Genomic DNA, 22356 nt, shown 5'->3' on the forward strand with positions numbered 1-22356 from the left:
CCACTAACATAATCTTCAGTATAAAATCAGAAAAGGCTGTGTTACTAATTAAAAGCACAAAGTAAATAAAGTTACTTTGATTATAAACTAAATTCATTGTAATTGCAGAGCTCATGTCTGTCACTTGTCATTTATAAAAAGACAGCTTTTGATGTTTTTGTGCCCATCTCTGACTGCCGGTTGATCCATTTTTTTTAATAAGTTCAAATCTTAACGGCAATCATTTTCATCCCAAAGAGCAATCACACAAAACATTACAGGAGATAGCAGCACAGAAAGCAATTACTCCGTAGTGACCACCTTTGCTGTTGTACTGTTACCCGACATGGCAGCAGTGAAGTCAAGACAGCTTGACTGACATGGTCCCTTGAAGGGTTAATGACATTAAACTGAATTTAGGTTTCACAAATTTTAAAATATCACTGTGGCTCTTGTAATGGGTGTTCCTCACCATCACGTTTGCAGGCCACAATAAAATTAAGTGCACAATGATTTTTTGCAGCCCTAAATAAAACATTACACGTGGAGCCTTTTTCTTCCCTTTGCACTGGAGTGCTAAGATCAAGCCCCTCTTGCATCTTTTTGCTTGTGTATCAATTTCTAACAGGCCCCCTTTTTCAGCATTGACTGCTACATTCTTTAATATGCAACTTTTACTCAAGTCACCTTATTAGTACTTTTTCCACTGGAAGAAACTTCCATGCTGTTAGTTCTTAAAGCACTGGCACATTATAAGGATAAGAGTGCAGCACTTAACATATTTCTTGTTAACTTCATGTGGGCAAATTTTACTGAGCTTTTTGTGAACTACCAATGCCAAATAGTGACCAAGCTGCCATCTTACTACTAAACAGTCTTGAGCTACCAATTCCTTCCCATCACCACTTTAACAGCCAATATTTCCCTTGACTTCAGACTGACTCATCCAAATGACACCATAGCAGTTATAAAATAGACATGGACACATTCTTTGGGTTTTCTGTTTTATTAAACAACTCTGCAGAACGGTAACGATGGTCAACGCAGAGACATTGGTTCTGGACAGCGACTTTAAGCAGTCTCTTCCTTGGTGATACGGTCCTTCTTGAGTGGTCCCTGTAGAAAGGAAAAAAACAGGATAAGTTGTATGCCAATACTAATTGTCAGCTGTTGTGTCAGAGCAGCCAAGTGTTCCCAGAGAGTGAACAGGGAGCGAGCACAAAAGGGCACTGCTCCCCTGCCTCACTGGAGTTCACTCTGGCACTGGAATGGAACCCAGAGTTCATACTGAAGAGTGAACCAGGTTACGAACAGTGCAGAACAATAACTGAAGACATCTGGTGTGTGTAATTTTTAAAAAACTGTTTCATGATTAGACATTAGCTACAGCCCATTTAATGTACCTTTTCAAAAAAGGAGGGGCATACTTCACAAGTTTGTGACGTCTGACTTAAATCATTGTACATTATGTGACCTTTTGTTTATCCTGAACAATTCTTCATAAAAGACTAATGTTAGCAGATATCAGTAAAAGTGTGATGCAGAAAGGGCTTGAAGCATAAAGTCTTACCATGAACGCCTTCTTTTCCTCCACGGTCTGGAAGCGGCCGTGTCCGAACTTGGAGGTGGTGTCGATAAACTTGAGGTCAATCTTCTCCAATGCACGGCGACTGGTCTGCACCAGCAGAGACTGTAAGAGCAATGAGGAAACAAATAAGTTTGGGAACACACCTGCTTCAGGTTAACATTCCAAAATTAAAACTGATGAAACTGCACTACGAATTGTGCTGCACTTTGTCCTCACCTTGCGCAGAGTCAGCACCCTCTTCTTGACTCCCACAACACAGCCCTTCACCATGACGAAGTCATTGGTCACGTCTCCATAGTGGACGAATCCACCCTTTAATAGAAAAACGGTAAGATCAGTTACATTGTGCTTCCAGGTAGGGTGGTTTTAAAAAAAAAAAAAAAAAAAAAAAAAAAACAACCCACAGGTTTCATGAATGTCACTTACCAGGGGGTTGATGCTCTTGTTGGACAGATCGTACTCAGTGGAAGCGTTGTTCTTCACCAGCTTTCCATCCTTTGTGTGGTAGCCCTGGCCAATCTTGTAGATCTTCTTGTTGATCTCTGTACGGTGGTGGTAACCCTTCTGACCAGCACGGGCCACAGAGAAAGCCACACGGGCAGGATGCCAGGCACCAATACAGGCCACCTTACGCAGACCACGATGGGTTTTGCGGGGGAGCTTCTTTGTGTGCCAACGGCTGGTGACACCTGGAAGGAAGGAGATGTTTAGATTTAAGTTTAACCAAAAGGATAAAGACAGGCTGCCACAGCCAATGAAAACTCTTCAAAACCAGGAAACACATTTTATCAGATTTATACAATTATGATCTTACCCTTGTATCCGTGACCCTTTGTGACACCAATGACGTCGATCATCTCGTCCTGAGTGAAGACTGTGCCGACGGGCACGGCCTGCTCCAGCTTCTCGCGGGCCCAGTCGACCTTGTCGGAGATGGTGCCTCCGTTCAGCTGCACCTCCATCAGGTGAGACTTCTTCTGCCTCACGGGCAGCAGACGCATCTGCACAGATAACACTTAAGTCAGAACAGAATACACCCACAACATACAACTGTTTAGTTAAATTTTTTAGCTGTGTAGTCTCAGAAGGAAGGCAGCATGGAAGGTATCCTCATATGTATCGGGCGCCATGCCTGACGCAAGATCCGTGGTCTCATCACTGACTATCCAGAAACTAAACTTCTTAGAGATCTAAAACATACTAACCTGTGTGTGGGCAATGACGCGGATGACCTGGCAGTACTTCTTCATGGCAGCAAAGTCCTTCTCCAGCTGCTTCTTGCCCTCATCATCCTGCCATTTCTTGCAGTATTTAGTGAAGGCCTTCTTCTTGGACTTGTACCTGAAATCAGGCAGCGTGGCAGAAGACAGGTTGGCACAGGTCCTTCATAACCCCAAAGGGTCAGCGGAAGAACACAGTGCGTAGCTGTTCGCCCTCCCTCCATGTGGACGAGAGGGCTGTATCAGCTAGTCAGGATTTTGGCTCATGGCACAGTTTCTAAGAAGCACTTTCCACTGGCCAGAGGAGCCCGGAGCTCATCAGGGCACATGGCACCTGAGAGGAGCTGCCACACAGGCCACCGTAATGTTAGACTCACTCAGTGAAAAAAAAAGACTTTCAATTTCCACTGGGCAACTAACATCTGCTTCAAGCACTATTACTAGTCATGTAAATTGTACTGATGTAGTGTCTCACCAGTTCTTGTAGAAGCGACGCTTGCATTCATCACTGACGTGCTCGGCAAAGATGGTCTTGAAGGAACGCAGGCCGCGGGGAGTGTTGACGTAACCCACAACTCCGACCACCATCATGGGAGGAGTCTCCACAATGGTCACGGCCTCAACCACTTCTTTCTTGTTCACCTCTGCAGAGGAAGGACAAAATTCACTTAGAAAATGTTGAGATCCTCTTAATTTATTTGCACTTCTAAAATGCTACTTGATGGTATAGACTGCGCTCAGTACTCGACATTCAGCAAGGGGTGTAGACCCATTTATGTCCGCCCGTCGAGAGGCTCATCACAGGCAGAGAACCATACCTAATAATTATCACCACGTCTACTACATAATCTCAATCTTCCTTTGAAATCACAATCGTTAATGATCGGCTATTTCCTTCTACTTACTTGAGCCAGGTCTGTCGACCTCACGGACGATGTGGGTCATGCCGGCCTTGTAGCCCAGGAAGGCAGTCAGGTGCACGGGCTTGCTGGGGTCATCCTTAGGGAAGCTCTTGGCCTTACCACGGTGACGACGACTCCTCTTGCGGGGCAGGAAGCCCAGGGATCCGTGGCGCGGAGCCGAAAACTTACGGTGGGACTGTGGAGAGGAAGCTACTGTTAGCTGGTTGATCCATTAAGCTAACCACGATGTTCAAGGGCTGCCTACAATGTCAGCCAACCTCGTGGGTCAACGACAGCGTGACCATATACATAATTTGCATGTAAAACCTGTATCATTTATAACATTATCTCAATATTTAAGTTATTTATGTATAATTACAAGACGGTCCTGTTAACCATGCTGTTAGCCTTGCTAGCTAAAGTATGCTCAGTTGCCGGCTGTAAAACTGACGCTCCAAAAATCAGACGTCGCTTCATTGTTAAGATTTTCAGTAGCCAGAAAGCACATTAATATAATTAGTTAATAGACAATTGTTTTAACAATACAATTACTTTGTGAATTAAAAGTAGCGGCCTAGCTCAAGCTGCCATTTTGGACCTTCAGTCACCGGTATGAAGGAAGGTGTAGTGCGAAAGTTGACATATCACACTAAAATCTTACAAAATTCAGTGCAAGGCTGTGGTTAAATTATCTATTAAGGCTATCTGAGTGTGTGAAACAAGCAAAATTCAGAGGATGTCAAAGATAACCGACAGATGAATGTCGGCAGCAGGGAGAGAACACTCACCATCTTGTCTCCAACCCGATTCAAAGAGGCCTTCCGAAGGCCAGTGCTGGTGTTATATACAAACTAAATCTCGCGAGATTTAGCGCGACTGTCGTCAGAGAATATACTGGCGGATGCATTCAACAGCCACTAGATGCCGCTGTTTGACTTTACAACAAATTTCAACGCATTACTCAATTTATATATGATAACTTTTAGTTACACGACTAAATATTAACATTTTATTGTGTCATTATTGACTTAGACAATACAAAGGTATGTTTTGGAATATTTCTGTTCTCATTCAAGTACTGTTTATCTTAACCAAATGTAACTAAGTCTTAAAACTGTGGATTACATAATTTAGTTATATTTGGGACACAATGAAAGAATATACATTATAGTTGTTATATGGTGAAACAAATTGAATCAGTAATTAACTGACCTTTATTTATCTGAGGTGCAAAACTGTCTTTGAATCTAGAAAAAGTAGAATTTTCTCTTCTTATGTTGAGTTCATGTCCTATATTTAAAACCCTTCTCACTGACAATGATGGTCACTTGGAAACAAACACACAAATTAAGCCATCTTTACATTTATTACCATTTCATTATTAAAAAAAACAAATCACACACATATAAACCTCTCAGGTCAAGGCAACAATATTTTTGTTTTATGATCCAGTGATGTAACAAGTTTTGATGTCATGTTCATTGTAGGCAAGATATTCAATCCATTTTATTACCAGAAAACCACCAGGGGAAAGTTTGGAAAGCCTTTTGTTTTCTTTTATCCATGACCTAAAAAGTCTTGGCAGAATTTCAGAAAATCTGTGACTTTTGGGAAGCTGGCTGCATTGGTTTTTACAGGAAGTTTTGCTCATGTTCATGAGTTCACGTAGTACAATTTGGGCACAAAATGTTCACCAATGAACACTTGTCTTCCAGAAGGCTTGCTCTAATGTTTCCATAAAGTCTTGTGTTTTGCATGCTGTGACCTTCCTCCAGTTATGAGACCAGAAAAGAGGCATACATTCAACGAACATAAAAACCTGTACTCATGTCTTATGATTTCATTTCACAGCGCTTGTCTTGCAAATTTAAAGAGCTACAAATGATCAAATGTATCCAGCATAAAAAACAGATTTGTCATTCATCTATTCAGATGTCATGCTCTACTGCTACAGGAGAGCAGGGTAATGCAGTAAAGCGAATGCAGGATGGACCAGCTTTTTGAATAAAACTGTACACACCATGCAGTTGGTCTCAAGCTATGAAAACTGTTGAAATGAGAACATTTTCCGCTGAGTCATGCAATAAAACTGATGCAGATTCAGTCCATCACTACCCAAGAAAATGAGTACGGAGTTGTGATCCATGTCAGTGTCATTTGGTACAAGTCGCTTCCACTTAAGCATTGAAAAGAAAAAAAAAAACAGTCTCTTCTTAAGATACCTGGAAAAGGTTTAGTCAAATAATCAACACACATAAAGTCAGTGGCAAAGAGTGTCTCGCAGTATCCAGGCTTGTTGTTCAAGCTCATTATTAAGTTCAAGGATGTAAGTGTGTCTTATCACAGTCTGTGTTTATTTTTAAATAGAGTTGAAGGAAGAGGTATTCCTGACATGTAGGCGAATCCTCTTTTGTGTTCACAAATCAAATCCTGGACCAGTGTGAGGAGACTTTGTCCGAGCTGTCTGGATAACAAGGTACTTCTGCCAAGAACCACCTCGAAGACAGCCTTCAGGATTGTTGGTCACTCTCGATCAAGGTTCGCCTTTTGGAAAAAGGCCTTTCCAAACTCATATGTGCTTATCATAATAGCGCAGGCTGGGGCCACTTTGATCACCCTTGGCATGAAACCTGAGAAAAACACAAATACTTTCACTTCTGGACAAAGCAAACATTGTATTTTTACTGAACACAAGACAGAATGAGTGCGCACCTGCAAAAAGGCCCCTGTAGCCCAACTCAGCCCATATCTCCTTCATTATGTGCAATGTGGACCTTGTTCTTTTTGAGGAAACTAAAAGGAATGGGAATAAGTTACTCTTAAGAATATTCTACACTCGTGCGTAAATACATTTCACACATCACCATGTATAAGTACAGACCTCCCAGAGTATCCATCTCTCCCAGCTGGATCTGTCTGCGTGTCTTCACCACGTCAAAAGGCAGCGTCAAGATTGCAGCAATCTAGACACGATAGCGGAGGATACAAAGGTGCAATCTGTTAGATATTAACAGTGCATGAAAGAGAATCATTCATATCAGGAGGGCATTTGCTTAATTCTTGCACCAGAAACACAACAATGAATGTGCTGAGAGGGCACAAAGATGACAGCAAACTTTTTCTATTTGCTTCAAACTTGACACTTCAGAAGTACAATTACAATACAGTACAACTTACAGCTCCAGAGACGGCTCCTGCAGTAAAGCTGATGGAGAAGTTGGCCTGAGTCAATCTGGACTGTTCACATAACTGGGCCTTCACCAGTTCATAGTTAAACCAGTACAAAGCTGCAAATACACACAAACAGGGAATTGTTCATTTGTTGCTTTGCTTCACATTACAGTCATCTTACATTTTTCCAAATAACGAGTACTGTGAATAGTGACTGCTCATTTTTAGTTTATCATCTCAAGTTCTGTTTCAGTTGTTTCTACCATTTCGACCCCGTTAAACAGTTTTTTCTGGGAGATTTTCTGAATCACGGGTTTAGGGATAGAGGCTGTTCAGATTAGGTTAAATCAAAAATCAGAACATCCCCATAAACTTTAACAACCAAAAAAACTGTAACAACCAAAAGAATTAGATTTCAGATTTGTTCTTAGATACAGTGTTATAATATTATATTCTGTGGTGCTGCTCTCACCAGAGAAGGGTACATCCCTTAGGACGGTGGGTCCCCAGCCCCTCCACAGTGACAGCAGTCCGTCCTGGGCAACAGCAGAGCGGATACACACCCGCAGCTCGCTGTACGACAGCCGACGGGACTGCATCTTAGTCCTGACCAGCTCCAGAGGGCTAATCACTGTCACAGCCCCCACTACAACACACACGCACACACAGGAAGTCAAAAACCTATTAACTTGTTACAGTTAGGATATCTATGTGTGATTGTGTTTTAATGGACTTACATCTGGCCAGACCCCCAGCAACAAGAGGGATGTGGCTGCCCTGGAAACCCAGACCGTATCTCAAGAAGTCTCGCAGCTGGTCGTAGCAGGTGAAGTAAATGATGGTGGCAGGTACAGCCATAACCCTGCGCGCACCCACACAACATTGTAAATGACCTCAATAATCTGTTTTTTTACGTTTATTCGTTCATGGGTGTTTTTAAAGGGTCAATGAAGACTCAAGTGACCATTTTAAGCATTTTCTTATTGAGAGTTCAGACACTCACAGTGTTGGTGGTAGTCCGCTCCATAAAGACCTGAGTCCTTCGTGTCGAGAAATTTTCACAAAAGCATCCTACGCACAAAACAAACATTTTTGACACATTCTTGATTAATTTTGTGTCAAAAGCAAAGCTGCTCCTGCACTCATACTCACCAGTGTCCCACTGAAATGTGTTGGTGTTTTGTACCAGCTGGTGCAACTTGTTCCATTCTGACACACATAGATGTGATCCATCAGTCCGTTACAATAAAGGAAACATTTCCCTGTGAGAGACAGAACAGGCAGTGGTCACACAACAGATCATTTAATCTAAATCCAACATTTGAGTTAAACATGTATCTGAATATTGGTACGATTCATTCTGTAAAGTTTTCAGGAGTCATACAATCCCCGACAGAAGAGAGAAAGATGATTAATAATACATGTGATGGCAATGACCACAGAGTCACCCAGAAGATAACATCAGGGCTGTCCTTGTCATTGCTTACTTTGTCTGTTTATTCAGGGCTGGTTAAAGATAGACTACTAAGAAAAATGTCAAGGAAACTCTAAAAAAAGAATCATTTTAAACCCGTTCCTTTTACAGATTTTACCCCGTGGACAAACAAAAAGAAACAAAAACATTGACTACAAAATATTCTAGGAGAGGATGAATTTGAAATATTGAGATGTAGCTTGGCAACATTTTCAGTGTTGTTTTGTGTTTCTTCAAGCTTGAAGAATTTCTTCTTCTCCAACAGGAAATGGTAGTTTAAAGCCATCCTTTACATTAATGAACAAACAAGACTGAAGGTCAAACGTGAACATGCACATCTAAGCAGATAGAAAACACGTGACTGTATTTGCCCAAGAGTTTTATTTTGTGTCCATCTGAAAGAGCTGTTTGTTAGTAGAGCACGTGCCCAGACAGAGAAAGTTGTGCTGGATTTTTATTTGTTTGAGCATGCAGCGACAGTGGGTCAGGTACTCACACTTGGAAGGGCGGATGACGCCACCCCACGGAGCTGATTCACAGGCTAAAGCTGTGAAACAAAGCAAAAGGCAGGACAGATTGAGAGGACAGAAAAACAGAGCGTGAAGAAAATGCGACAGGCACAGATGTAGTGGGGTTAGAAAAGCATCATGATAACATGGCATCCATAAGCAGCTGTTAAAAACAGTGTTTCATTACCCAAGTGTGAGCTAAAACCACAGAGGAAGACCTTGTCCTACCTTGGTGGAATGGTGTTTGCTGAGCCTGCAGCCTGATCTTGACAACGTCCAGCGGTGTGACTGTAAATGAATAAAGTGGATGATTTGATTTTATTATCATGGCACACGCAATCTAGTACAACGATCCTGCAATAAATGCGGCCTCCATTAAGGTTACATTTAGTTTTTCTTGAAACTGTTCTAAAGACGTGTTAATGACTATATAGTTGTTTTGGAGGCTGCTGTTGCACTTTACTGCATAATACTGGCAGGTGTTTCTATCATTTAGTCCACCCAATTCACATCAATGAACTTTAATACACTACATGTCAACAGTACCACAAACTACATCTTCCAATACCATTCGGTTGAATCAATGCTTCCCTAAAACATTGTATTTCAAAAATACAATGTACATTTCATGCAGGACGATCAGAGTTTGGTGACAATAAATCAAGTCTGAGCACAAGACAGAACACTGTGGAAAACTCCATTGGGGGAAAAAAGCAATTATATTCATAAATGTACAGGAATTAGTTGCTTTTTCTAGTCTTTGTTTCCGTGATCTCACCAAAAATAGATGTGAGGAGGGCTCCAGTGCCAGAAGCCAGCATCTGCTGCACTGGAGAGATCGCAGCCATGGGGCTGTTGAGTGCCCGCTCCCCCATCCTGACCACCTGTCAGACCAGGAAGAAAAAAAACCAACATGTTACACCATGTCACACTGAGAACACAATGTACTGTAACTGAACTTGAGGTGTTTGCTGACCCTGTCTAACCCTTGTAGTCAGATGTCTTCTTGTTATGTAAAACAACTAAAGGACTGTTGGTGACCTGCAGGATCAGCTACCCAATACCTAGTTTGTGGTTAGGGTTGTGTCCTGTTACGTCACAGAGCTGTGCACCTGGGATGCTGTAAGTTAGTGTCATGGCAACAAACGAAATGTAAAAAAAATATAACTGCAATTTATATTGTTGACCTTCAGGGGGGAAAAAAGGCAAACTCATCACTGAAATGCACAGACCGATTGTTCTTGTGTAATAAAGTCAGAACAGACATCCTTTATTGACGTGAACTAGGCGGGGTTGTTAAAATAGGGTGGTTGAAACATTATGATAGCTTATCTACGATGTGCATGTCACTAGGCAGCCAGTGAGGGCCCACTCCTAACAGAGAGAGCGTGGGGAGATAATGCACAGTGAAATGGAACAAAAACAAGAAGAAAGAAGAAATTCTCAACAAATGTATCACTAGCAGCCAAGATGTTTCGCTAAGTATTCTACAGGAAAGGGTGCATTGTTGAGGATTTTCAAACTTTCCTGTTTCCATCCTATGTGGTTGCCTCATGCCTCTCCTGGCCTTGTCCTATTTCTGGACTTAATTAATTGAGTGTGACAGTTATAGTCACTTGTTCCTTAGGGTTTGTCTGACCAATAAGCTGCTTGGCCAAATAAGCGTTCTTCTACTGCATGAGTGCCCAAAACAGGGGTGAGAGGATGTAAGATTTTATCGCTGATTGGGATAAAAACACTCAGGATGAGCTGATCTTGTTGAATTTCTATTATCAGGATAATTGTGAATATCCTCAGATCAGTGGCTTGAAAAACTGACTAGCTTGTCATGTTGAGTCAACACGGCTGAAGGCTCAACTTGCCCATAATGAAAAAAAGGGTTAAATCATATGTGTAGAAGTATTATGGATCCAAAGCAAAGAACGACAAAGAGATGAGGTGCCCACCATTTATTTATCTTTCATGTATAAAAGAGGACGGTATGGTTTATGATTATCTTAATTAAGATTGTTTGTCAGAATGTTTTTCACTAAAACATTTGATTACCAAATTAGGAAGTGTGTCCTGTCTGTGATGCACCATGTTTGTTTCTTGACAAAATGTAAGGTCAAGTAATCCCAGTATGTTTAGGTGCCATTTTATAAACACATCGTGAAGACATGCATCATGTCTCATTATGAACACATGACACTTATGTTGATAGGACGAAAGTCCAAAGAAAGACACATTAACTACCTTCAGATTACATTAGATTAACGTTTCATTGAATTCTGCAATGATCTATGAAATTGGGCACACTCTGTACTTTTCCCTGCACCGTTAGCTAGCTAACTTAGGCTAACACACACACACAAAACATCACTTGAAAAGTGAAGAAGAAAGGCTCGTTCAAAGTCTGCAAATTAGTTTAACAGGCGTACTGAATAAAACGTGTCTGACACATGTTATAATGAAACTGTCAGCATTTATTTGACCTACATTTTGATGGGGAGCTAACGTTAGCTAACTTATCTTGTTTATTGAGATGACAAGCTTAACGGTTACTCACCTCTACTTTAGCTGCCAGCTTCGTTGTGAAATACGGGCGTCTTCGCCCATTTCAGTCAATTGACAGTCACGTTGCCACATTTAAGAGCTAACGTTAAGCCGCAGTTTATTCTCCTCTGCGGGTATCCTGTAAACATGTTTCAGGAGTCGAGCTAGCAACAGCACTGCGGTATATAAGCGGACGACGCCACGCCCCTTCCGGTTTGCTCCAAGGGGCCTTATTTTGGAAAAACTTTGTATGGCGGTGAATGGAGAGAGACGAATAATTTTTTGATCCCGCTTGAATTGTGACATGAATCACACGTATGACGTTTATCAATTTAAAAAATAATTTTTCACCTTGAGGAAGTCGCAGTTTGTCATAAAACTAATGAAATATAAGACCGTGAAAATACGTAATTATAAAGACTACACAGCCAACAGTCGCGTTAGTGACGTGGTCTCGTTGAACGGTCACCAAAACCCGTAATTTAAACATTGCAGAGCTGCTCCTGTACGTTAGCTTGCTCGCACAACTAACGAACTACCCTTTTACACAACTGTAGTTGTCAATATGAGCAGATTTATTATGATTTTCACCTTTTTAAATACCTTATCTGTGGCGAGGCGGCGGCCATGTTGTTGTGGTGACGTATATTGAGCGCGACGGTGTAGTTCACCGAGCGGTTTGACACAAAACTAGATTATAGTTTACTTACGACAAAACTGCGACTTTATTGACTTGAAAAACGATCGTTTATATAGACAAACATCATATGAGTGATTCATGGCACAACCCAAGCGGGATTTTAAAAAAATTATTTATCTCTCTCCATCCGAAATTAAGGTCCACCTGCCGCTGCTGCTGCTGCTGCTGCTGTGGCTCTGGCGCCGCCTGGTGGACACGACTCTGCGGTGCGCTGCAGCTGTCGCATGTATTGTAAACAGGTTTCAGTCGCCTGCGACCTGTTCAACACAGACTGAACAGGAGGAACTTCAGTGAACATTGTTAATCAAATGTTATCCAAACAATCGGATTTCATGGGAGAGACCGGAAGAGGCGCTGCAGGGTAGTCAGAGAAATTATATTAGGAGCCTCTCTCTCTCTCTCTCCCTGTGTGTGTGTGTCTCTCTCTCCTGGGGGCGTGTTCATTAAAGTGAAGGTCTATCATTTGTCTTACTCTGAGGAGACGCACTTGTCAAACACCTGACTGCTCACAACAGCCCTTCAAATCTTTCGCCAAGGTAAGAGCAAACTCATCTTTTAGCCTCGAGAATCTCCTCAGCAAATAAGTCCTGTGAGTGAAACGTGAAGACGCTTCACACTGATCTGATTTACACACATTTAGGCTACATCAGACGGACACTTTCAGTTTTTGATTGCTTAGATTATTTGTGTTGCAGGCTACATGATGCAAATATAAGCCTCCCGTGTTTAATTTACACACTTTATTTGGAAAAATCGAGATTTTTAGACAGCGCGTTTCCCATTTTTCATGTGCAAGCTGTAACGAAACTGAAAGTGACATGATTTATTTCATACAAACTCCCATCATGTTGGATTTGCTTATTCATTGCTAAATATATAATAAAAAAGAAAAACAGTAAACAGGAAATGATGCTGAAACTGATGCAAGAGCCGAGTCTCAAACAGTATTAAAATGTCAGTGTTTGACTTGTGTGACTTCCTAAAAATGTTTTCTGTTGAGAGTAGAGGGGGATCCCTCATGCATACCTTTCACTTTCCTTCCCATGATGATCTGTGTGTCCCCCTGGGTGCAGATGCAGAGGTGGGTTGTGATCGGTTGGGCTCTCCTGGCCCTGGTTGGTGCAGATCAGTGTCCAGATGGAGGGATATGTGAAGACGGTCAAACCTGCTGCAACGACCCGGCCAATGGCTATGAATGCTGCCCATTTGATCAGGTACATATGGTTGTACTGCAGCTGTAAACTCTGTATCATAATTTGCCCTCTATGAAATTAAAGGAAACTAAACACAGTTACTCCACAGCACTGTTAATGTTCTGTTCTGAGATATTTAAAAAAAAGACGCCTTTTAGTACATTTGCATTATATACACACTCTTAGTTTAGGTTATTTTTGGCATTTCTGATTTTCTTCTTTTATTATTGGTCTGATATTAAAGAAAACATAGACATTAAAGGATAAATATACACCAAAAAAAAAACAAAAAAAACTGTGACAATGAGATGTTTTTATGGTTTTCAAACAATACTTCAATGCACATTATGCATTTATAATGATAGACTTAGACACTGCCCTGCAATGTCAATGTTCAGTAACCATATATTTAGTTAAAATTAAGTTAGGGCTAGAGTCCAAAAGACATGTAACTAAAATGAAAAGAAACTTAGGCCTATCCAAACTTAGCCCTGACTAAAGCTAAATGAACTTAGGCTACATCTTTCCCCATTAACTGTTTCTTTTAATTGAAATGTATAATATCCATTTCAAGGTCATTGTTATTAATGGAAAGAACACTGAAAGAACACATTTTGTTTGATGATATCGTGTTTTAGTAGACTTTTTTTTTAATGCTCTCTGAATACTTAAGCAGAATACTTTGTCCTTTGTTCATCACTTAGTTAAATGTACATATGAGATAACCATTCTCTCCTACTCTACAGTAAAAATGAATTAAGGCTGCACAGTTGTACTATTCATGCTCAGTGGTGTTTTACTACTTTATGGGCCTGATAAAAGCTCAGGCGTCATTTAGCCAGTGTGATAGCAGCTTCAAGACTTTGGTAGTCAAAGTGTTTCTACTATCCTGGCAGGCTGAGTGCTGTGAGGACCACACGCATTGCTGTCCTGCGGAAACAATCTGCGATACGGCCACGTCGAGCTGTGTGAACGCTACTGGGTCCATCCCCTGGGCTGAAAGAACTTCTGCTGATCAGCCCAGTGTCTCCAAAGTAAGAGTAACAGACATCTGTTGCTTTTATGATAAAACACTGAGTAAGAATTTTAGGTATTAAAGGCGATTGCCTGTTGTAATATCTCCCCCTTTCCCATCCTGTCTCTGCAGTCCTTCAGGATGATCAAGAGCTACCAGGGGGAGGATGACGACAACATCTGTCCTGATCAGTCTCGGTGTCCTGCTGAGTTTTCCTGTCTGAAGGCCTCGACAAGGTTTGGCTGCTGTCCTCTAGCTCAGGTAATCAAACCTTTTCCAGCACAGAGGCATTTTTAAACATTAATATGTAATGTCTGACAAAAATAATGATAATAGTGCAATTATCAGGAAAGAATATAGGTAATACCTACACAGATTTTATTGATAGATGGATTTTTAGAGTTTCTTTCCAAAGAACTGGAGAAACACAAGGGAACAATAAGTAAACATAAAAGTATAGTTATAACAAAAACAGGAAATGAAGACTAAAACAATGGAACAAAGTTCATAGTGTTTATTGGTAAACCACTCATACATTTACACAATAATACTGGTGGTATTATACAGTAAGTGCAAAGATGCAAACTTAGAGTTTTTTTTCTTTTAGAAACTCAGATACTTCCTGTCACAAAGAGGATCTTTGCTTGTCTGGTTGCCAAACTGAGTTGTTTCAGTTCAGTTATGGCAGCAAACATGTTCAAAGTCTTCTACTGTGGGAAATTAAATACAGAAGCTGCAGCTCTGATCAGGCAACAACTTCCTGTGTTTGCTGCTATCTGCTGCATTGCTTGACAGCAACGATATACAGTGCAGTACAGAGACTGTGAAGCACCTCTATACTGTATGTCTAACTACTACACCTCTTTGGACTAATACAGTTAAGATTAAACCCTTGTTCTTTATAAAACAATATTAAGTATAGAGTAAAATTGATTACAAGAGGAAAAGCATTTATAAAGTTATTTCTTGATCCCTAACAGGGAGTGGCCTGCTCTGATGGGAAACACTGCTGTCCCGAGGGCCATGAGTGCAGCGCAGACTGCCGCTCCTGCGTGAAAAAAGGTGAAACTCTTTTACTAGCACAGCACTCCTAACACTAACCCCAGTACTAGACAGTCTGGAAAACTGTCTGTGACTTTGTGGCACTGCCTTAAACTGGTGTGAATGCAGGATAGGGACTATACATTGTGTCAGTATGTTATTAGATGTTACAGTAAATGAAAATAAAGTGTGGCGTTCCTCAAGGGTCCATTCTCGATCATCTCCTGTTTGACCTCCTTTTGCGCCTACTAGTTCAGATTATGGATTCATTTAGGGTAACTTTAACTTTTAGCTAGTGGTATAAACACCAACACTCCCCCAGTGCTTCAAGCTCCCAATCTGAATAGCTAACTGCTGGGCTAACTGGGCTAACCAGCTAACAACAGCTACAGATAGCAGCAGTTTGGGGTTACTCTCGTGATATGCTGCCCCCTATTTGTTTGGAGTATGAATAACAGGTGGCTGATTCTAACACATTGCACCTTTAAACGAAGCGAAAAATGAAGTAATTGTCTTTGGACCCGAACAAGAACAATTAGAAGTCAGTGTGTAGTTTCAGTCTATTGAGTTAAATATCAATTACAAATCAGTCTACTGTCACCGTAACAATATTTTAAGAATTTAAGGTCTTGTCCGTGCGTTATTCTCCAGTAGTGATGCTAACAGGTCTCTCTGAAAAGTCAAACAGACAGCTACAGCTGATTGAAAGAATTGACTTCATAGCTATAGTTATAGTTGAAGCCAAGATACATTTCTGTATCTCTATCAGCTGACTGTCCTGAGAGTCAAAATGAAACGAGCATGCAGTTTCTATGCACCACGTATGTGGAACAAACTCCCAGAAAAATTGCAGTCCGCTTCAACTCTCACTTCTTTTAAATCTGGGGTTAAAGTCTTTCTGGCTGCCACTGACCTTTATTGAATCAGTTTCAATCAACTGAGTTTTGTTTTTTTTTAAATTTATGTTATTGTTGTGTTGTTGCAGAGCTTGTGACCACAATTCTGTGCAAGGACGGAGTGTCAGAGTGTCCAGATGAAACCACGTGCTGTGAAAACCCAGATGGCACGTGGGGATGCTGTCCCATGCCAAAGGTACATGATGGCTGATCTTTTCTTTATAGACACACACAAGGTGACAGCTTTGAAACGCTAATGCTACTCCATACCTAAAGTGAGATTATGAATGAAGAAAAAGTCAAATGATGGATTTGCATCTCTTGCCTCGATGTCCAGTTATCGTGGCTTTATGGTATGTAATCGAGTGGCTCTACGGTGACACTCCATCCGTTTTTATTGTCTAAACAGGCCGTGTGCTGCGATGATAAGATACACTGCTGCCCTGAAGGCACCACATGTGATGTCGAACATGACAAATGTGCTTCCTTGTTGACCAAAAAAGAGACACCAATGTGGTCTAAACTCCCTGCTAGGATACGGGCTGACTGGGAGAACCAGAAAGGTCAGATTTTATTTTTGTTTCGCTGTACTTCCTCGTTCTGATTAATTATTGACTAAATCTGTTTGAACATGCGCCTGATCTGGTCTATTTGCATCTTTCAGATGGTGAAAAAGTGACTGCAGAGCAAGTTGATGATGGCGGCTCAGAAAAATCCCCTAAAGTCACCACAGTGAAAACAGTTCCTCTTTCAGAAAAGGCTGTATCGGTGTCATCTGGCACGAAGGCAGCTGCAGGTAAAATGCCTATCACGAATCAAATTATGTAGAACAAGCATACACCTAAAAATGGAGCAGAAGAGCAGAACAGATGTAGATGGTTTGATTCACCACAAAGGTTTAAAGAAAAAATCTTTCTTTTAGCAAACATTTTGATTGAATAGCATTAAAATGGCAGCATTCCATTAAATGTGGGTGTGTCAGTGAGTGTGACCAACTGGCATCTGCCAATGTGATAAGTTGCAACATTTCCTGCTCTGACAAGACACAATGTATGAAAGGCCCATCAAGGCTCAAATAAAGCACCACAGTATTCCTCCTGCATGCATCAGTAGTATGGCAGTAGTAGGTTACTATTAGCAATGACTGTCAGCATTAATAGTAACAGTCATGTATCATATTTTGGTAATCTGATGCCAGAAGTTGAAAAGGTTTTTTTCAAAAGCACCAGTATGGCTGGTGTGTATTAACTGAAAAAATGTTACATTGCTGGTCAGTTTAACAGTTAACACAAGTTAAAGATGATCTGTAAGCAGGGTTGGGAGGGTTACTTTAAAAATGTATTCCAAAATAGTTGGTAATTACCTGTTAAGATAGTCAGCAACGTTATCCAAGTTTCACAGTATTAAAGTAATGTAACTTGATTACTTTCTGTTACTTTTGGATTACCTCAATACCAAACATAAACAAATTTAAAAAAAACAAAAAAATATCAATAAAATGACTGTAATCCTGTAAGTAATCCCCTTTTTCGCTAAATGTATCTGTAATCTAATTACAACTTTTTTATTGTAACTGTACTTGAATCCAAATTCCCTCAGTAAAAACCTTTGAGTCTACTAAATCCTTAATATGAAACAATTTTTTTTCAGGCGATGTCCCATGCGATGATACAGTAGGCTGTCCAGATAACACCACATGCTGTAAAACAGAAGAGGGCACCTGGTCTTGTTGTCCTCTTCCAGAGGTAAAATATTGCCTGCCATTTTTTTTAACAGTCCTAACTTTGATGTTAAAGATATTGCCAATGCATTCATGGTTTCTTTTGTCATTTGCAGGCTGTTTGTTGCTCAGATTTCATTCACTGCTGCCCACACGGTAAGAAATGCAATCTGGCCGCCCAGACCTGCGATGACGACACCTGCTCTGTGCCGCTGGTTAAGAAGATACCCACAATCCCCAGGCAGGGCGCACAGGCGGGGGATGTTCCATGCGACTCCACTTTCAGTTGTCCTGATGAAACGACCTGTTGCAAGAACAAAACAGGAGGCTGGGCCTGCTGTCCTCTCCCTCAGGTAAACAAACAACCTTAAAACCAGTTTTTAGACTGCCCTTCCCAAAAGCACTTGCCAATCCCCATGCGATGGTAGTCAACATCGTTCATGCTGCCAGTCATGTAAAACTCACCATTTCTGGAGGATTTTCTCCTAGATAAGACCTTTTACACTGTCTAGTGAGTAAAATATGCTGCATCACATGCAAATAGTTTGAACAATTACATTCATGTTGAAATAGTGGGTATTACAGTGTCTTAAAATGAGAACTTATTCACTTGACAGTATCACTCATTTGTGGAAATAACCTCATTAACTTGTGTATTTCCCAAAATGTCAAACTACTCGATCCGTAACCATACCGCTAGATACCTTAACAACGTTTGTGACCGAGCGTGTTCCTGTCGTTTGCTTTAAAAGGCGGTCTGTTGTGACGACCATGAACACTGCTGCCCCTCTGGCTCCACCTGTGACCTGGCCACCCTTACCTGTGACACCAGCTCAGGCTCAGCGCCCATGCAGAAGAAGATCCCTGCAACAGAGGCACCGACTACAGCGGCGACTACAATCAAAAGTACAGTAGCAACGAGCCCAGAGGAGGAGAAGGATCCTGAGGAGGGCGTGGAGGAGAATGAGGAAGACGACGAGGAAGATGATGAGGAAGATGACGAGGAAGACAATGAGGAGGAGAATAAAGATGAAGAGGCCAGGGTCCCATGTGATGATCACACCAGCTGCCCTCACTCATCCACCTGCTGCTACATGAAATCGTATGAAAAGTGGGGCTGTTGCCCGCTGCCAAAGGTGAGCGCTACTTCTTCACCGCATCACTGACCTCCAGTTACATCCATCCTTAAATGACCATCATACTGTGTATGTGACTACAACTGGAAGTTGTTTTTATTATGAATTATATTGATTATGGTAACACTTCCCTTGTCGAAAGAAGAACAAGGATCATTTTGCTGAGTTTGATGTATTTATGACCGAACATTAGTGTTTCTGCAAATAGACTCTGGAGGTTTTGGCAAGAGCAATAGTGGCTGTTTCTTGATAAACAAAAAGGATCTTATTCTTTGACAGAAAGGTCTATCTCTGAAGGGATCCTTTCCATAATGATGTCAAACAGATACTAACAATCTGACACTGGCAAAAAAAACGTACAGCTACATTACAGTGTGCGATCAAATATTTAATCAAGTTTATATACTGCCCTTTATGCTTAATTGTTAATTAATCATTTTTTGGCTGAAACTAGTTTCCAGATTTTGCTCTTTTATGGGTAAAAAACCCCACCTACACACTCTCTAGGACAGTTCTGCAAACCACAAATTTGCATCACATACCCCAACAGAGAAATGACAGTACTATCATTAGGTTTCATGGTGATATACTTCCTCTTCTGCATTGACATCTCTACTCTTTCATGTGTTAACTCCTGACTTTAATATTTCAATCAGCTACAATTAAGCCACAATCACCAGTGAATTCCTTCATGCTGTCACTCTCCACTTATATAATTTGCAGATTGATTAATGTACTTATACGTGTAGAGGATCACTGCACCACTCGTGTTTTTCACGTTACAAAGTTTGATTTTGAAAGGAGAACTTGAAAACAGGATCGATGAAGTGAAAGCTGCACTTCCTCTCTCACTTCTCCCCAGGCCGTGTGCTGCGAGGATGGGAACCACTGCTGCCCCACCGAGTACAAGTGCCAGAACGATCAGACGTGCGTAAAAGGAGAAGTGGTGATCCCGTGGTACACCAAGCTTCCAGCCAGCAGCAGCTTCCAGGATGATCCCAGCTCCGTGCAGTGCGGCGGTTCGACTCAATGCCCCGATCACACCACCTGCTGTCAGCTAGCCACGGGCGAGTGGGGCTGCTGCCCGATGGAAAATGTAAGCACTATGTGTGTGTGTGGAGAGAGATCGCTGTGAGGAGTGCAGCTACTTTGACATGAAAAAACACTATCAGCAATTGTTAGCTTTGTCAGGGTTTGCTTATGTAAAATGCATGCTGTGTCTGCAGGCTGTGTGCTGCCCAGATAAGGAGCACTGCTGCCCACAAGGCTACACCTGTAACGTCGCCTCGAACTCCTGTCAGAAGCTCCTCACTCTGCAGCTGGACTCTATCCCAATGACGCCGGTGTATCTGCTTGAGCATCGACCTCAGCTCAGAGACGTCAAGTGTGATGACACAACCAGCTGCCCAGATGGACAGACCTGCTGCAAGATGTCCGCCACTACATGGGGCTGCTGTCCATATCCTAATGTATGATTTACAGTAATGACTTCAACCATTAATTACTTGTAATAGAGTATGTTTATACTGTAGTATTGCCATTTTAACTTAACTAAAGCCCTTGATTGTTTCTTCCACCACCAGTTAATAATGTTACATATCTTCCTCCCTCCGTCCTCTCCGCAGGCGGTGTGCTGCAGCGACATGCAACACTGCTGTCCCGCCGGCTACACCTGTACCGAAGCTGGAGACTGCACCCAGAACACCAGGCTTCAATGGTTCAAGTGGCAAATGTTCCTCAACAACAACAAGAGAGCTCTACTAGTGTGAAAACATCTCTGCTGCACTGTCATTTGTTTCTGCAAGCAATGCACTAAAGGGATTTTTAATTGTTAAATGCTTCTTGGGATGCTGTGAAATTGGATTACACTTGTTGGGGGTTTGATGTTCTGTGATGTTTGAGTCGTAACAACTACATGCTACAAGTTCAGTTCTGACATTCTGTCATCGTAATGTTGACGGCTCATTTTAAAAGTCAGATAGATATTTTTTAGCACAGTTTTCTACTTGAAACTCAACTCCATCTTTAAAAGAGTCAACTGAAACACTCCACACTTTTTCTCTGTGTTCTGCTTCAGCTAGCTTTTGATACAAATTGCACTTTTCTATCAATAAACAGTCATAATTTTTGGTCATAATTTTACATGCTGACTTTAATCATATTGAATGTGATAAACACGTACTGCTGCCTAATTACACTTCATGATGAATGATTCTGTTGTGTTACAGTTTACTTGGTTTATCCGAGTGGTTTGATATATTCGTAGCATCATCTGTAACAAGTTATTAATTTGTCATCTTCCTGGAATTATGATTTAAAATCAAAACTGTTTTAATTTTGTGCATTTTTTATCGTCACTTGTGGTCATTTAACAAACAACATAAGGCAAACGTGGATGAGATACATGCATGGTGCAGCTTAATGTCCTGAGGAGACATGAAACTAATAAACACGACTCGCTATTACAACATTAAAACTTGTCGTATCATTCTGTTCTAGGAGAACTATTGTAGAGTATAAAAGAAGGCAAAACAAAGATTTAATTAAACCATTTAATTTAAATTTTGTGTGTGTGTGTGTGTAAAGAAAACACCTGTTACATAGAGCAAGTGCACCAAAACTCTATGTTAATCCTAACAAAATGATGTCTGCCTGTGTGGTGTTTCCTTATCCTCACTTCCGGGATGGAATTCCAGTTTTTAGGCTGACGTCGAACTACTTGAGCCTTTATGACGTCAGGCCTTTTTTAGTGACTTTGGATTAATTTGGCTTTATCGGGCCTCCCCTTTGTGTAAAGCTGTAGACGTAGAAATATAAACGTCCGGTTATGCAATTCAAAATAAAAGCCTGATTAGGGAGCAGATTTATAATATTTATAATTACACACAGTACAACAAATCATCAGTGAAATGTATGTAGCTTCATAAAGTTTTTATAAACTTTGAACATTCGTTGAAATATATTACTTCATGTAGTAAAAATGTTACACAGGGGAGTTCATTTATGACTAATTAAAAATTCCCTAAAATCATTTCCCCTAGTTATGATGTCATTATACAAACATTCTGGTGGTTTCACCGCCATAATTTAAATGCAAATCTAAACATAACAACATAACAACATAACAACGTAACATTTTTAATGCAGGATTTTCACTTGTAATTTAGTAGTTTTTAATTGGGGATATTGACACTTTTACTCAAGTAAGAATTTCACAAATCTCACAAAGGAAATTTCAAATAAATAAATGGCTAAATAAATGAATTTATAAGCCATT

General features: G+C 41.0%; 3 protein-coding genes and 2 non-coding genes across 6 annotated transcripts; 1 reads left to right on the plus strand and 4 right to left on the minus strand.

The window, feature by feature from the left end:
- Window positions 1–966: 966 nt before the first annotated feature.
- rpl3 (ribosomal protein L3) lies at window positions 967–4499 on the minus strand. Its single transcript, XM_073493766.1, has 9 exons — window positions 4478–4499; window positions 3693–3885; window positions 3263–3431; window positions 2773–2908; window positions 2382–2568; window positions 1994–2256; window positions 1784–1879; window positions 1550–1669; window positions 967–1095 (listed from the first exon to the last, which is right to left on the minus strand). Exons 1-9 carry the CDS (start codon window positions 4478–4480, stop codon window positions 1051–1053), a joined length of 1212 nt encoding a protein of 403 aa, XP_073349867.1. The 5' UTR covers window positions 4481–4499; the 3' UTR covers window positions 967–1050.
- LOC141020284 (small nucleolar RNA SNORA54) lies at window positions 1166–1298 on the minus strand. The gene has a single exon (XR_012180812.1). It is a non-coding gene; the product is annotated as a small nucleolar RNA SNORA54 (small nucleolar RNA).
- On the minus strand, window positions 2642–2734 carry LOC141020287 (small nucleolar RNA U83B). The gene has a single exon (XR_012180815.1). It is a non-coding gene; the product is annotated as a small nucleolar RNA U83B (small nucleolar RNA).
- A 537-nt stretch (window positions 4500–5036) lies between the features above and the next one.
- slc25a39 (solute carrier family 25 member 39) lies at window positions 5037–12489 on the minus strand. Of its 2 annotated transcripts, XM_073493731.1 has the most exons (12): window positions 11392–11556; window positions 9622–9727; window positions 9072–9131; window positions 8831–8881; window positions 8013–8122; window positions 7864–7931; window positions 7598–7722; window positions 7333–7506; window positions 6867–6976; window positions 6571–6652; window positions 6402–6482; window positions 5037–6319 (listed from the first exon to the last, which is right to left on the minus strand). In XM_073493731.1, the coding sequence occupies exons 2-12, from the start codon at window positions 9716–9718 to the stop codon at window positions 6213–6215; spliced, it is 1065 nt and encodes a 354-aa protein (XP_073349832.1). In that variant the 5' UTR covers window positions 9719–9727; window positions 11392–11556; the 3' UTR covers window positions 5037–6212. The 2 variants fall into 2 exon arrangements, with proteins under 2 accessions (XP_073349832.1, XP_073349833.1); XM_073493732.1 differs by lacking the exon at window positions 8831–8881 and having other exon boundaries at window positions 11392–12489.
- grna (granulin a) lies at window positions 12267–21555 on the plus strand. Its single transcript, XM_073493730.1, has 14 exons — window positions 12267–12614; window positions 13152–13292; window positions 14168–14305; window positions 14419–14547; window positions 15267–15348; window positions 16313–16419; window positions 16633–16786; window positions 16888–17019; window positions 17874–17968; window positions 18060–18296; window positions 18696–19079; window positions 19942–20175; window positions 20306–20548; window positions 20705–21555. The coding sequence occupies exons 2-14, from the start codon at window positions 13152–13154 to the stop codon at window positions 20846–20848; spliced, it is 2220 nt and encodes a 739-aa protein (XP_073349831.1). The 5' UTR covers window positions 12267–12614; the 3' UTR covers window positions 20849–21555.
- The last annotated feature ends 801 nt before the right edge of the window (window positions 21556–22356 follow it).

Source organism: Pagrus major, chromosome 23, assembly GCF_040436345.1.
Source record: "Pagrus major chromosome 23, Pma_NU_1.0".
NCBI classification, from domain to species: Eukaryota; Metazoa; Chordata; class Actinopteri; order Spariformes; family Sparidae; genus Pagrus; species Pagrus major.

Excerpts from the sequence above, each read along its gene's own strand:
- rpl3 (XM_073493766.1), bottom strand. Across the intron at positions 3,432-3,692 it reads GGTCGACAGACCTGGCTCAA|AGGTGAACAAGAAAGAAGTG; the intron begins GTAAGTAGAAGG and ends CTTCCTCTGCAG. Across the intron at positions 1,880-1,993 it reads ACAAGAGCATCAACCCCCTG|GGTGGATTCGTCCACTATGG; the intron begins GTAAGTGACATT and ends TTTCTATTAAAG.
- slc25a39 (XM_073493731.1), bottom strand. The coding sequence starts at position 9,718 with ATGGGGGAGCGGGCACTCAACAGCCCCATGGCTGCGATCTCTCCAGTG. Across the intron at positions 8,882-9,071 it reads GCAAACACCATTCCACCAAG|CTTTAGCCTGTGAATCAGCT; the intron begins GTAGGACAAGGT and ends TTTGTTTCACAG. Across the intron at positions 6,483-6,570 it reads AGAGATGGATACTCTGGGAG|TTTCCTCAAAAAGAACAAGG; the intron begins GTCTGTACTTAT and ends CATTCCTTTTAG.
- grna (XM_073493730.1), top strand. The coding sequence starts at position 13,152 with ATGCAGAGGTGGGTTGTGATCGGTTGGGCTCTCCTGGCCCTGGTTGGT. Across the intron at positions 13,293-14,167 it reads AATGCTGCCCATTTGATCAG|GCTGAGTGCTGTGAGGACCA; the intron begins GTACATATGGTT and ends CTATCCTGGCAG. Across the intron at positions 20,176-20,305 it reads GCTGCTGCCCGATGGAAAAT|GCTGTGTGCTGCCCAGATAA; the intron begins GTAAGCACTATG and ends CTGTGTCTGCAG.